The following is a 13,404-nucleotide window of genomic DNA, read 5'->3' on the forward strand; positions in this document are numbered from 1 at the left end:
GCAGCTGCATAACCAGCAGGCAAGTTTGGACAGGATGGACAAAGCGGACATGGTCCACACTGCAAAAAATGGAAATCTAAGTAAGTAATTTTTTTCCTAAAATAAGTGCATTTTTTTCTCAAATTGAGGACGAAAGTGAGACACTTTGCCAATGCAACAAGACTATTTACATTTAAAATAAGAAAAAAACTATTGCATTGTCTTATTTCAAGTGCATATTAACTAATTTTCTTATTTTAAGACTAAAGATACTAATTTCATTGGCAAATCATCTTATTTGGGTAAATACACTTAATTAAATTTTTTTTTTTTACTGATTTCTGGATTGTTTTTGCAGTGCAGTCAGATACTGAAGTATTCAAATGAGGGAACCCTTTCCCTGCAACCCCCACGCTACTGCGAGGAAAAGACACTCCTCCGAAAAAGGAGCCTCTCTCTCTCTCTCCCCTAAATCCCCTGATCGGGCTGCCAGCCCCCCTCTGAACATGTCCTCCTTCAGACGCACAATCTGAGCCTGTTCATGTCATGACACGGAGCAGCGCAGGACCGAAGAGGTCGAATCCTGCAAACACCTTGGATCTCTGCAGATGCCTCTTCTCCTGAGTCTACAGCCTGGTTCTTTCTGAAATATGCAATGTTCGCTGGGCTGCTCGGCTCTCTTTCAGCTGCACTTTGTTTTCATGCTGGCAGCGAGCCACGATGAGCCATCCGGCAGATTTCTCTCCTTTTCCTCTGCTCAAGGTCCGTGCGTTTGCAGGAACGGAAAACAAACGTTTATGCGCAAATTTCTGCGGGGTGCATGAATAAAAAGAAATAACTTTCTCTCTACTCCTCTGTAGGTCACTCCTCCCCGTCAGGCTCAGGTCCCTCCATCGTCCACCCTGTGAGAATCAGCGCTGATGGGGAGTTTGTCTCCCACTCCTTGTCTCACCATTTCAGGAGAGTCAGGCGTGAGCTGCGGTCCGTCTCTCCAGAGGAACAGGTCTATTACAAGCTCAGTTACAATGGCCAAACTTTAACATTCAATTTGACCAGAAACAACCACCTACTGTCAACTGAATACATCATTGAGAGGAGAAGGAATGGCATTTCCAACAGGACTGAGCATGATCAGACAGAGGGTAACTCCTGCCACCTCATGGGCACAGTGGAAGCCCCTGGTGTTGAAGGAACGGCTGCCATCAGCACCTGCAAAGGACTGGTAGGAGATATTTTCATTTTATTGACCCTATAGAGTGAGTGGTAAATCTCTGTGTCATTCATTAGATGAGATTATGGTCTGGTTAGTTCTATTCTGAGAAACATCAGTTACCTTTAGCAAAATTATGCAATTGTCTAGAATCAATGACAGTTATACAGAGTTACTGTTGAGGCAATGATGTAGAAAGCCAAATGAAATTGCAGCTTGATCCTTACTGCACAGATATTAGCTTCTATTGTTTTCCTGATCTTGCTGTGATAGCAGGAATTTCCAAAATGCACCTCCAGGACCAATTGTGGCTCTTATAAATGTTTTTTTTTTTTTTTTTTTTTTTTTTTTTTTTTTTTTTTTTTTTTTTTTTTTTTTTTGCTGCCCCAACTGCTGAATGGATAGTCCTTAAAATCAGTTTTGGAAAAAAAAAATATTTCACCCACAAATTTCAATTTCTTTTTTTTTTTTCTTTTTTTTTTTTGTGGGTATAGGTGTGAGCCTTTAAGTTTGGACTTACAACAGTTTTACAGATCAATTTTCTACTTAAAGGAAAAGTCTGGTCATATTCAAAATTCAAACTTCTTAAAGTACATTAAATATGAAAATATTACATACTGTTCAATAAATAAGTGTTTTTAATTAAGAGTAATTTCATTTGAATGTGCTTTACTGGAGGCATCCATTTATGTCAAAGAACATTACTGCCACCTACCGGTTTGTGACGTCACGGTGTGGTATCGGCTGTTGAGCAAGTCCAAGTGCTGCATTTAGCGTTAGCCACAACACGCTATTATCCAAGCTTGAGAAAACATAGTTTAAATGTTGTGCTCTTCTTTACTATAAAAGCTTGGCTTCTCAAAGGACCATGGCGCCCAGTTACAGGTTAAAATTGACATGTTTTCGTATTGTACAGACAGAATCAAACTGCAGAGCTTCTACATATCTTGAAATTTTGTTTCTGGCATCACTATATTAATAAAGAGGTTCATAAATCTTTTTAAACAGAACACAGAGTGAAGCTAACCTGACTCCGCCAGATGGATTTGCTCTGCATATCCATCTGGAAGCCTCCCGTTGAAGTAATTTGGGGAAGGGGCGAAAATACTGGTTAGCTGATTGGCCTATGTTGGTGATAGACGGGCCAAGTAAACCAATCAGATCAACGAAGCATATGACGTTGTAACAGAGCGACAACGAAGAGGAGCCAATTGATAGATCAAACTCTTGCCGAAACCAGTCGGGAGAAGAGCAAAAACATCTTTTCCTCTGAGAAAAGCCTCCAGAGCAGTGTTTTGCTCTTCTTTCAGTGAAGAAATACTCTGTAATTCCGATGAAACTTGCTCGATAGCCACGCTAACGCTAGTTTCATCGGCTGAAGCTGGAATATTCTTTAGACTGAACTGTCGCGCTTCTCGTTGCGTCACACCTCAACCTGCCTCAAAGCCAACGCTGATTGGATGTTCGTTTGGTGAACGGCTCCAAATTTTCTTTAATGGAGAGTAGCCAGACTGATCTGCGAGTGAAACCTTGAAAGCTTGCGAGATCAGGATGGTCTCACGAGGCTAGAGTGAAGCAGGGAGAGCTGCAGATTTAATGGTGAAACAGATTGACTGGGATATGCAACATGCAATAAAACATATCTCCAAATTTGCCAGAAAGTTTACAAGAAAACACTATGGAATGCTGTATTTAAAATGCTGCATATCCATATTTTTCTGGATGGATGGATGGATTTGAAATTGTGCATTCTAGGAATGCATGATTTTTCAACTTTGGCATCGGAATCGGCTGTTCTTCGTTATTTTTTTATATATTAATGTTTTTGGGCCCTGTTCCTCTTCCATGTTTAGCAACTCTAGATCCATCTCCGTGATATCTTGCAGACGTTGTTGTTTTGGGAGATAAACACTCCCACCGGTGCCGCCGAAGTTCTCGTGAGTTCTTGAATAGGCTCCTTTGGCGGGAAACTTCTGTGCGTCCCTAGAAATTCCAGACCGACGGTGCAGAAGCATACCAGCAAAACTGGTTCATGACCAAACCCAAGTGACATTTGATGTGTATAATCTGCCCTTAAGACGCCACTTTTCAAAACCTTGGGATATCTAGCCATAGGTAATCAGGCCATGCCTTCTTTATGTAGATATGTGCCCCAGGTAACCAACAAACTCATCAATCAATATGAAAGTGCAGTGGTAATAGTGTGGGTTTTTAAAGACAACCTGACATTATTTACAGAAGGTCTCCTTTGCTGTCGCCTGTTGCTTATTGGCACCCTGAGGAGTTCATCGTCCCTCCTTGTCTGCACTTGCAGAATGTCTTTATGAATACCCTATGCATGCACCGTCTCTTTACCCTGTGCATGGAGGGGGGACTTCAGTGAAAGCTTCTAGCATATTTTTATTGCATGGGAAACAAGGTGTGACAGATAAAAGGCAATGAAAGAGCGTAATACACTTTTTTTACTGGAGTAAAGTTTCTTCTTCTTTATTGTAGTGTTTCTATTCAGATGGATGAAGCCAACTGGACAGCAGATGTATAAGAATGAAATATAGGAATCATGCAAAATTCTAGAGTTAAATGCATGTTTGAAATTGTTTTATGTATCTGTCAACATTTTGTCAAGTATTTTAAAGGACGCAAAACAGAAAATTACTACAGAAGAAGAGGAACATTTGGTTAGTTGAAATAATGATGTGGAACCTCTTGTCATGGTGTGTTTTGGTCCCTGTACTTGGGTTTATTGTGTTACAGCAGGAACCTCTCGCCTAACTGCCTCTTAGTTGGGCTTTAATAAAATGTCTTACGCCTACCTAACCTGTTTCCTTTAAATCCTTCAAATTGGCGTAATATGATACACGTGACTCATAATGGGACATACATGACTCCAGGGAGAATGTATATCTCTGACCCACTTTTCATCTTTCTCAGTGAAAAAGGTGGCCTTAGGTAACAGTAAGTCTTGCTAATCTAGATCTACTGTGTGTATTGTATTCATACAAAACTGAAAGTCATCTTTAACTTGTTTAAACTGGAGTGGAGGTATGATGTATTACAGTGTGTTGGTCTGTGGATAAAGGTTTATAGCAGCTGAAAGCAAACAGAAACCATCAAACAGCAAGACTCTGCCAGACAGATGTGGGAGTGAAATCACAGCAGCTACAGAGAGGCCATTCAGCCCTGGGAGACAGAAAGAAGAACCATGAGCATATAAATGTGGATTGTTTTTTTTATTTATTTAGTCAAGTGAAAGAACAATTAAACATGTGAGAGCAGCTTACCGATCTTCTGGGAAAATTATATATATGTATTTTTTTTTACACTTAGTGGTGCTTACAGTCCATGTGTCAAGTTCTCAGCTTTTACAGTAAAACATTGAGGTTTAAAGCTCTTTTTTGTTTTAAAGAGAAATCCCTGTGACTCATTCTATGTGCTGTCTAATCTATTGTCTGTAAAAAAAAAAAAAAAAGGGAACAATAAATATGAGAACAGTCACGTTTTATCTTGAGCAGCTCTGATAAGGGATCAGTGAATCAAACAGGAAGTAGTCTAAAAATGACTCATGAAATGCATTAAAAGCGAAAATTTCAATTTTTAGTCTGTAATCAACACTATGGGAAGGAGCTTGAAGCACTTAATTTAATTAGGAAGCTTTTTCAATTTAAAATGTCTGAATTAGCATTGAGTTCCAAGCTTTATAGAGTAGCCCTTGAAGCTTGAAACTCAACGCTAATTCTGACATTTTGAATTGAAAAAGCTTCTTGGATGGGAAGTGAAACGTTTTCAAAGTTGGAAAACAAAGTCCAGTGGTTTGTTTTTTAACATTTTTGGAATGACTATGACCTGGATGACTGAAAATCTTCACCATGTAGTGTAAAGCGCCTTGGTCAAGTCTCCTGAATTGAAAAAGCGCTATATAAGAATAGGCCATTTACCATATACTCTTAAGCTATAGTCCTTAATAGAACAATTTGAACAACAAACTGGAATTTCAAGGGCAAATCTGTGGTTAGAAAAATGCATCAGCCTGCAGTTTATCAGTTTACTTCTAATGAAAGCTGTAAATTCTTTTCATTTTCTGTTCTATCAATCAAAATGTAATGTCTGATTTCATTTACACTTCAATAATTCAAAATCAGCAACAAAAGAGATGCTTTTTACTGTTTTATATCACACTATAATATTTTGCTGTATTTATGGCAAAGATATGATGAAAATCCATCAGGCAATGCCTTACAGTCTGTCATCATGAAACAATCCTGGTATTCGGTCTTGAGATTAAAAAAACTAACAAACAAAACACACAAAACTTATCCAACATAAAACAGGCTGCTAAAAAGCAAATAATGAGGATTGCATCTAGTCCTTTTTTTATTAAGTAAACTTGAGAAAACATTTCTTTATGCTTTTATGAAACTGAGGGAAGAATAATACTGAATAATTGCAAATATCAACAAAATGGTGTAATTCCAAAGAGCAGTGCATTCAAACAACTGTTTAAAATAAAATTGAATTAGGGACAATTCCAATTTCTGTGTACATTGCAAATGCCTTAAATAAAACACATATCAATAGCATAGTAATTCGCTCTAAGTTCTTAATTGGTTAAAGGAAATCGGTTGAGTATTATCTTTACTTTCTCATGTCTAGTTCTTCTGGATAAAACTGAATGTTAGAAAACATATGTGAGGTGAAAAGTTGGTAACAAAGCTCCATCATGCTTCCTAAGTGGTGTAAAGCCACATCATAGCCAAAGCCACTATATCAACACCTTTACATCCTGTCATTTAATGCGTCTGGCTGCAGATTTAATTGCTCTGCAGTTCAAACAAGGAGAGTTTTACTGCTGCAAGTTCAGCCTTATTTGATTCAGAACCATGTGTCTTTGCATCATGCAGGTCTCCTCTTACTGTTGCCGGACACTTGAAATCCCCGTGTTTGACTGAGAATTAACTAATTTGTGTTCTTTTGTTCATGTTAAAAAACTCACTGGAGTATTTTTGCATGCCCTCAGGCTCTGCACATAGCAAGCACATGCAAGCTCAGACATAGTATAGTGCAATTTTTCTCTCTTAAATGAAAGCCTCTAAGTGTTCATGGAGATTATAAATACCAGATAGGTCTCTTACCCCTGAAGAAGAAATTAGCCAGTACATATACTGTATATGGGGGAGTGGGGGCCTAGTGGTTAGGGCATAGAGCTTGGAATCCTGGGGTTCTGAGTTTGAGCCCCACTCCCACAGACTGCTACTCTGGGTCTCTGAGCATGACCCTTAACCCTACACTGCTCCCCAGGCGCCCCTCGATGGCAGCCCATTGCTCCCCAAGGAGATGGGTCAAATACAGAGAGTTATTACACTGTCACTGACAATAAAAAATCTTAAAAAATGTATTTACACCCGTACTCAGTGATTGTATTTTTAAGCTTAAACGCCCCATATTATCAGTGTAACTATTCATTACCACAAATCTCCTTATTCAGCCCTCCTCTGGATGAGCTGTTTTGGCTTTCCACACCACAGTCATCCCAAAATCGCGACCTTGACAACCAGTCAGAGTTTGTAAATATAGCCTTGATGTGCGGAATAATACATCAGATCTAGGATGGAGCTTGACCATTGGGCTGCTATAGACAGCTCTGACAGCTTATTTCCCCTGATGACATCATAAGGGGAATGCTTTTTTAAAGAGAACATTTTTTGCAACACTAGCTAAGAGGTAGAGAAAGGCAATGAAAGAGGGGAAAATTTTTTTTCTTTTTCATTTTTAAAACTCATACACAGTCATCATGGCACATATAACTGTTAGAACATTTTTATAAAGCAAATCTTGCATAATAGCCTATGCAACCTTTAGGGATTACAGAGGCAAATATGCTTTCTTCAACCTTCAATCTAGCTTGAATAAGTTCAAGTTTGTGCTTCATCATGTTACCTCCCCTTGTGTCCCATTTAAACTTTATCGAGGCCACTCATCAGAGTTTAACGGGAGGCACTTTATTTCAGGTCCACTTGGCTGCTTCTTTAAAAACTACAATGTAGGAAACAGGAGTAAAGCTGTTCCACATGGCTGGTGTATTTAGAGCACAGACCCATGTTATGGTAACCTCCTGTGGTTCTGGCAACTCGCACCCAAACAGCAAGCTTCCTCCAGGTCAGAGGAAAGGGATTAATAAATAGAGGTTAGAGAGGGAAAAGTGACATCCTGTCCAAGTTGGCAGGACATTCAAGATTAAGAACTGCATCGAGGAGGTCATTCTCTATATATGGTGTAACAATAAAGAAAGGCTTTGCTAACATGGTTGCAGATTTGAGAAGGATCTGAGTACAGTATGGTAGTTTAAAAATACAACTACCAATAAAACCAAACGGTGCATGCAGAGTGACTCAAGCTGGGTGTTTCATGCATTTCATGCACATCATGCAGAGCAGGGGTTTGAGTCATCAATGGGCCTCTTTGTAGCATGCCTTACTGTTTTTACTGCAGACCACCACCTACCTTTGTCTGCTGGGGCTTAAAGTTTTACAACTCAGGGTAAAGGGTTCAGTGAGTGATTCTTGACAGAGGAAACTACATTTTACTAAGATTAGCTTTACAGTACTTTGCAAAACTCAAACCACTGGAACCTTTGTACATTTCTGCCTATTTACAAACACGCACATCCCTCAGTTGCATTTTATTCAGATTATGTGTCATATAACTACAAAGTAGTACATAATATTGAAGTAAAAGGATAACGGTAAGTGCTTTCAGTTGTTTAAGCAAGTACGGTTCTAAAAAGTGTTGCATGAATTTGCATTTACCACAAACTACTCTTATTCCACTTGTTTTGCTGGAGCTACAATCACAAAAACTGGGTAATATCTATCAAATATCACACTGAAACAAAAGATAATTAAACATTTCACTACACTTGTATTTTGCTTTCTTTTACTATGGTGTTTAATTTACCTATTAGTTGGTTTTGGTATAGAATACATACATTTATAGAATAATATCACACTGCATTCTTTAAAAAGTTAAAGCTACTATCGGTGTATTATTTGATTTCCAAGTTCCATTACCTTATTGGTTTATCAGATTTCTCTCACCAGTCAGCCATGCTATAACCCTTGCTTCACAGGATTAATACCTAAACCTACCTTTTTAAGACTAATACCAAAACTTAATTTTTTAACACAACCATCAAAAAAATCTCTTGAAACATTTCTGTCATCATTGTTTTTGTACTTAGCTACATGATGTAGAGAAACAATTTGATTAGCCCACAGAAAATCACAACTTATTGTTGTAGATTTATATTATATTCAATTCCCATCCAGGTTGGATGTCATATTAATACTGTGAATAACTGTTATATTCAATTCCCAGCCAGCTGGGAATTCATATTTTCTGATACTTTAAGATGTTTATTTCCCTCCCCGGTAGAGGTGGTAAATATCTTTTTTATTAAGATATTATTTGGGCTGTTATAAACTGTTTTTGAACACACGCCCTACTAGCTGTGTGTTAGAACAATAAATGAAAGAGTGATTCGAGCTCAAACAGATAATTCTGCAAATACATGGATTAAATTCACCACAACTTCTGTTCAAAGTATAAGAGTTTATTAACAAAAATCATTCAGCTCAAAGTCAAACATATTTCAGTTTAAAACTCTTAACTAAAACGAGTACGTTTCTCCACTGTGAGATCAATAAAGTCAATCATCAATCAAGTCTCCAGTCTATAGCCATTCAATTTTGTAACAAAGAGGTGGATAATGGGTGGAGCAAGTTAAGGTGGTAATTGGGTCATACTCAAACTTAAAATCATGAGGGGAAAATGCAGTTTGCCCAGGCTATTTTCACTCAGTTTTTGTTTTTATGACCCTTTTTGTGTCTCTGTAGGTATATCAGCAACTGTTTCAGTTGGTTAGAGTACCAAAAAAAATATTACTTAATTAAGTGTAGCCCTACTTTTTAAACTCAATTAAAATAGAATGTAATCCTTAAGTGTAAAAATGTCCTTATTGAGAAGCTGTTGACTCATAACATTTAATTCAATGTTTAAACTCATGTATACAGACAGTTATATAATATTTACAGCAAGTAATGCACGTTAGGAAATAATGAAGATTATGCAGCTGGAATTTCTACTGTTGACTGTATATACCCCTGATCTCCAAACAGCTATTCATGGTGGGTAGAGCAACCAGGAAGTTTACTCAAATAGTCATACTCTCACAAGAATATTACTTAAGTAAAAGCATAAATAAGTAATGCTACTCCTTTTCTTTTTTTTAAATTAGTAAATTAACGTAACTAGTTGCTACCCAGTTCCGTCTGTCTCACTTAATACGCATGTCTAAGTTTGTGTTGTTACTTGCTGGTTATTTTTACTAAAGTTTTCCATTTTGATTTTTGTATGACTCATTCCACTTTATTTTTGTTGGATTAAACAAGAATACTTTTTTGCTTTAACCTGTGCCTGCCTTGCTGCTTGGTCCTTTAAATATAAAATCCAATTCTCCTCAACGTAGCATGAGAAGTGATTTTGAGTGAGTACTTCGGGTTCCAACTGTAACTTCAACTGCTCGGAAAAGGATTCACATGTTTGAAGGGGGTATTAGCGAGCAAATAGCATAATAAAGATCAGGAACCACAGCAGACAGGTCTGAGATAAAGTCATAAAGTTTTAAACAACACTATAAAACAATTTTATATAGTGGTACCTAGATAGTGGAATGTATTGCCTTCTTTGCAATGTCTTGGTATTTTACATTATTTTAAGAAGCAGTGGAAGACCGATCTATTCACTCTGACTTTTAACTTGTTTTATGCTTAATAGTGTTACATGTGTCTTTTTTTTCTTTTATGCTTCTTATCACCTTTGTTTTACGTTTGTATTTATTGTAGAGAGTTTTGCGGGTTGTGACCCATGAAAGGTGCTCTCTTAAGTTTACTTAATTAAAATAACACTATTATGAAATTGAAAAAGTAAAAGCAAAAATATAAATGCCCAATCCAAATGTCTGTTTTCCTAAACTGGGAGGTGTTACCCAAAGAAACAGCCAAGAGACTCATAGCAACTCTGGGTTAACAGTAGGGCTGAAACAATTATTTGGATTGATCGTGATTAATCGATTATTGAAATAATGGTTAACTAATTTAGTTATCGATTAATCCTTAACTTGAGCAAAGAGACGACTAAAACATGCCTTTAGCTGACAGAAAAACCTGCTTTTAGCAGCAAATATACCAAAAATGGTGAAGAAAATATGTAAACACTTTGCATGTAAGATATAAATCGTTTTCTTCTGTCAATATACTCTAAAGTACTCCTAAAGTGGAAAAGATTTTGTTTCACCTGGTTCAATTTCACAAAAAGCCTTTGGCTATCTGATTATTTGAAAAAATTATTGACAGATTAATTGATTTGCAAAACAATCGTTAGTTGCAGCGCTGGTTAACAGGTGTCCACAGGTCTGTTGGTACTCAGCTATTTTAGGACACTGGATGTGGGAAAGGGTTCTCTGCTCTTATGTGGCCAATCTTGAACCGTTTGGCTTAGGGATGTGGCTGCCAAACACTTAACACTATAGATCAGCTTAAACACCATCTCTTTTGGGAGACATAGTGGTTGGAGCATCATGCTGTGGAGAAGCTCATTTAGAAGATGACTTGAGCTAATTTCATGGCCCTAGTGTAGGAAAATACTTGAGATTGGAGTAAAGGTTATTCTTACCACAAGTCAGCGACAATAAAAACCAACTGGAGATATAATGGAGTAGATTAAATCAAAGCATGATAGTGTGTTATATTGGGCTTGTCAAAGTCCAAATCTAAATCTAAATGATAATCTGGTGTCAGCCTTGAAAAATTATGCCCAGGTGATCTCGATCCTATCTGTCTGAGCAAAACGGTAATGTGCAAAATATCACCCCATTTAAAAAGCTGGCGTAGATATAACCCGAAGTACCTACATCTTGAAACTGTAGTAAAAGGCTGTTCTAGAAAGTACTGACTTCTAAACAATTGAAAGGCTGTTAATCCTTGTATTTCCACTTCATTATGTCTTACTCTTTGTAGATGTCTAAGTTTATCACATAAAACCTTAAACTATACATTGAGGTTTCAGGTTGTACCTGGACAAAAATGTGAAAAAAAGTTTGGAAGGTACAGTATGAATCTGATTATAAGGTACTCTACATGACTAACATGCTTTCCAACAATGTTTTGTCTCATGTCCAGCCCATATGGCTATGATAAGATGATGTGTTATTGCTGTCTCACAGTGTTTGGATGAGATATAGAGGAACTGTGCAATCAGCTGAGAGTTCACTGCACAGGGCCCCTGGGAAGCTTCCCATGCTGAGTGTAGACATATAAGCCGGAATGCTTTGGAAATGAGTCCACCAGAACTCTGAGAAGTTTGGCTGAAGGCCCACACTCTGAGTTGCTGCTGGAGAACTAGTTTCATGACTATGCTTGTTCTTAAGAAAATAATAACCAAACCTCAGGCACAGACAAATGCTTCTCATTCAAACTGTTTTGCTCTGGCTGTGGTTTACAGAGTTAAAACAATCCAGAGTAATTCAGTCACATTCAACAAGATATCTGTTTCAGAGAATGTGAAAACCTAATGTTTTAAAACAGATGGAGAAATACGTTCGTTCCAAAGGGAGTGTCCATTTCTAGTTTCTGAACTCCATGAACGGAGCAGTGTGATACAGAATGATTGCTCTGCAGGCTGCTAAAGATTTGGCCTCTGACATTTATTTTTCCATTCCTTCTAAGAAACACATGTGAAACTTGTCAAAATGACCTAAAAACCTGAGTTGTGCAAAAACAGCTGTTTGAAGATATGTACATATATATATATATATATATATATATATATATATATATATATATATATATATATATATATATATATATATATATATATATATATATATATATATATATATATATATATATATATATATATATATATAAGTGGAGGCCACTGACATTTTCTCCCCTCCTCATCTTTTTCACCAGTTTTGCATTTGGCTAGGGTCGCTGTCAATACTGTTAGCATGAGGCGCTACCTGGACCCTACAGAGGTTGCACAGGCAGTCCAACTCCTCCAGGGTGGCACATCAATACGTGCCATTGCCAGAAGGTTTGTTGTGTCTCCCAGCTTATTCTTAAGAGCATGGAGGAGATTCCAGGAGACAGGCAGTTACTCTAGGAGAGGGCCGTAGAAGGTCTACAACCCATCAGCAGGAGCGGTAGCAGGAGGAGCACTGCCAGAGCCCTACAAAATGACCCCCAGCAGCCCACCGGTGTGAATGTCTCTGACCAAACAATCAGAAACAGACTTCATGAGGGTGGCCTGAGGGCCCAATGTCCTCTAGTGGGCCCTGTGCTCACTGCCCGGCACCGTGGAGCTTGATTGGCATTTGCCACAGAACACGGGAATTGGCAAGTCTGCCACTTGCGCCCTGTGCTTTTCACAGATGAGAGCAGGTTCACCCTGAGCACGTGTTACAGACGTGAAAGGGTCTGGAGAAGCTGTGGAGACAATTATGCTGCCTCTAACATCGTTCAGCATGACCGGTTTGGTGGTGGGTCAGAGATGGTCTGGGGAGGCATATTCATGGAGGGAAGCACAGACCTATACAGGCTAGACAACGGCACCCTGACTGCCATTAGGTATCCGGATGAAATCCTTGCACCTATTGTCAGACCCTATGCTGGTGCAGTGGGTCCTGGGTTCCTCCTGGTGCACGATATTGCCCAGCCTCATGTGGCCAGAGTATGCAGGCAGTTCCTGGAGGATGAAGGAATTGATACCATTGATTGGCCCCCACACTCGCCTGACCTAAATCCAATAGAACACCTCTGGGACATTATGTTTCGATCCATCCGATGCCGCCAGGTTGCACCTCAGACTGTCCAGGAGCTCAGTGATGCCCTGGTAAAGATCTGGGAGGAGATACCCAGGGACGACATCCGTCGTCTCATTAGGAGCATGCCCCGACGTTGTCAGGCATGCAGACACGCTTGTGGGGGCCATACAAATTACTGAAAACCATTTTGAGTTGCTGCAATGAAATTTCAGCAAAATGGACTAGCCTGCCTCATCATTTTTTTCAATGTAATTTTTGGGGTGTCTTTGATTTCAGCCCTCTGTAGGTTGATAATTTTCATTTCCATCAAATGATGTGGCATCCTTTTGTTCCTAAC

At 38.5% G+C, this 13,404-nt stretch overlaps 1 protein-coding gene across 2 annotated transcripts in view; it reads left to right on the top strand.

The window, feature by feature from the left end:
- The first annotated feature begins 445 nt into the window (after window positions 1–445).
- The window catches only part of adamts12 (ADAM metallopeptidase with thrombospondin type 1 motif, 12), a 34,035-nt gene continuing 21,076 nt past the window's right edge, over window positions 446–13,404 (top strand). The window contains exons 1-2 of one of the 2 annotated variants that reach the window (XM_038277297.1): window positions 446–741; window positions 840–1,201. In XM_038277297.1, coding sequence (XP_038133225.1) covers window positions 630–741; window positions 840–1,201 — 474 coding nt within the window. In that variant the 5' untranslated portion in view covers window positions 446–629. The remainder of the gene's footprint in view (window positions 742–839; window positions 1,202–13,404) is intronic. The other variant, XM_038277296.1, reaches the window with a different exon arrangement.

This window comes from Cyprinodon tularosa, unplaced genomic scaffold (assembly GCF_016077235.1).
Source record: "Cyprinodon tularosa strain WSP-4 unplaced genomic scaffold, ASM1607723v1 ctg130, whole genome shotgun sequence".
Lineage (NCBI taxonomy): Eukaryota > Metazoa > Chordata > Actinopteri > Cyprinodontiformes > Cyprinodontidae > Cyprinodon > Cyprinodon tularosa.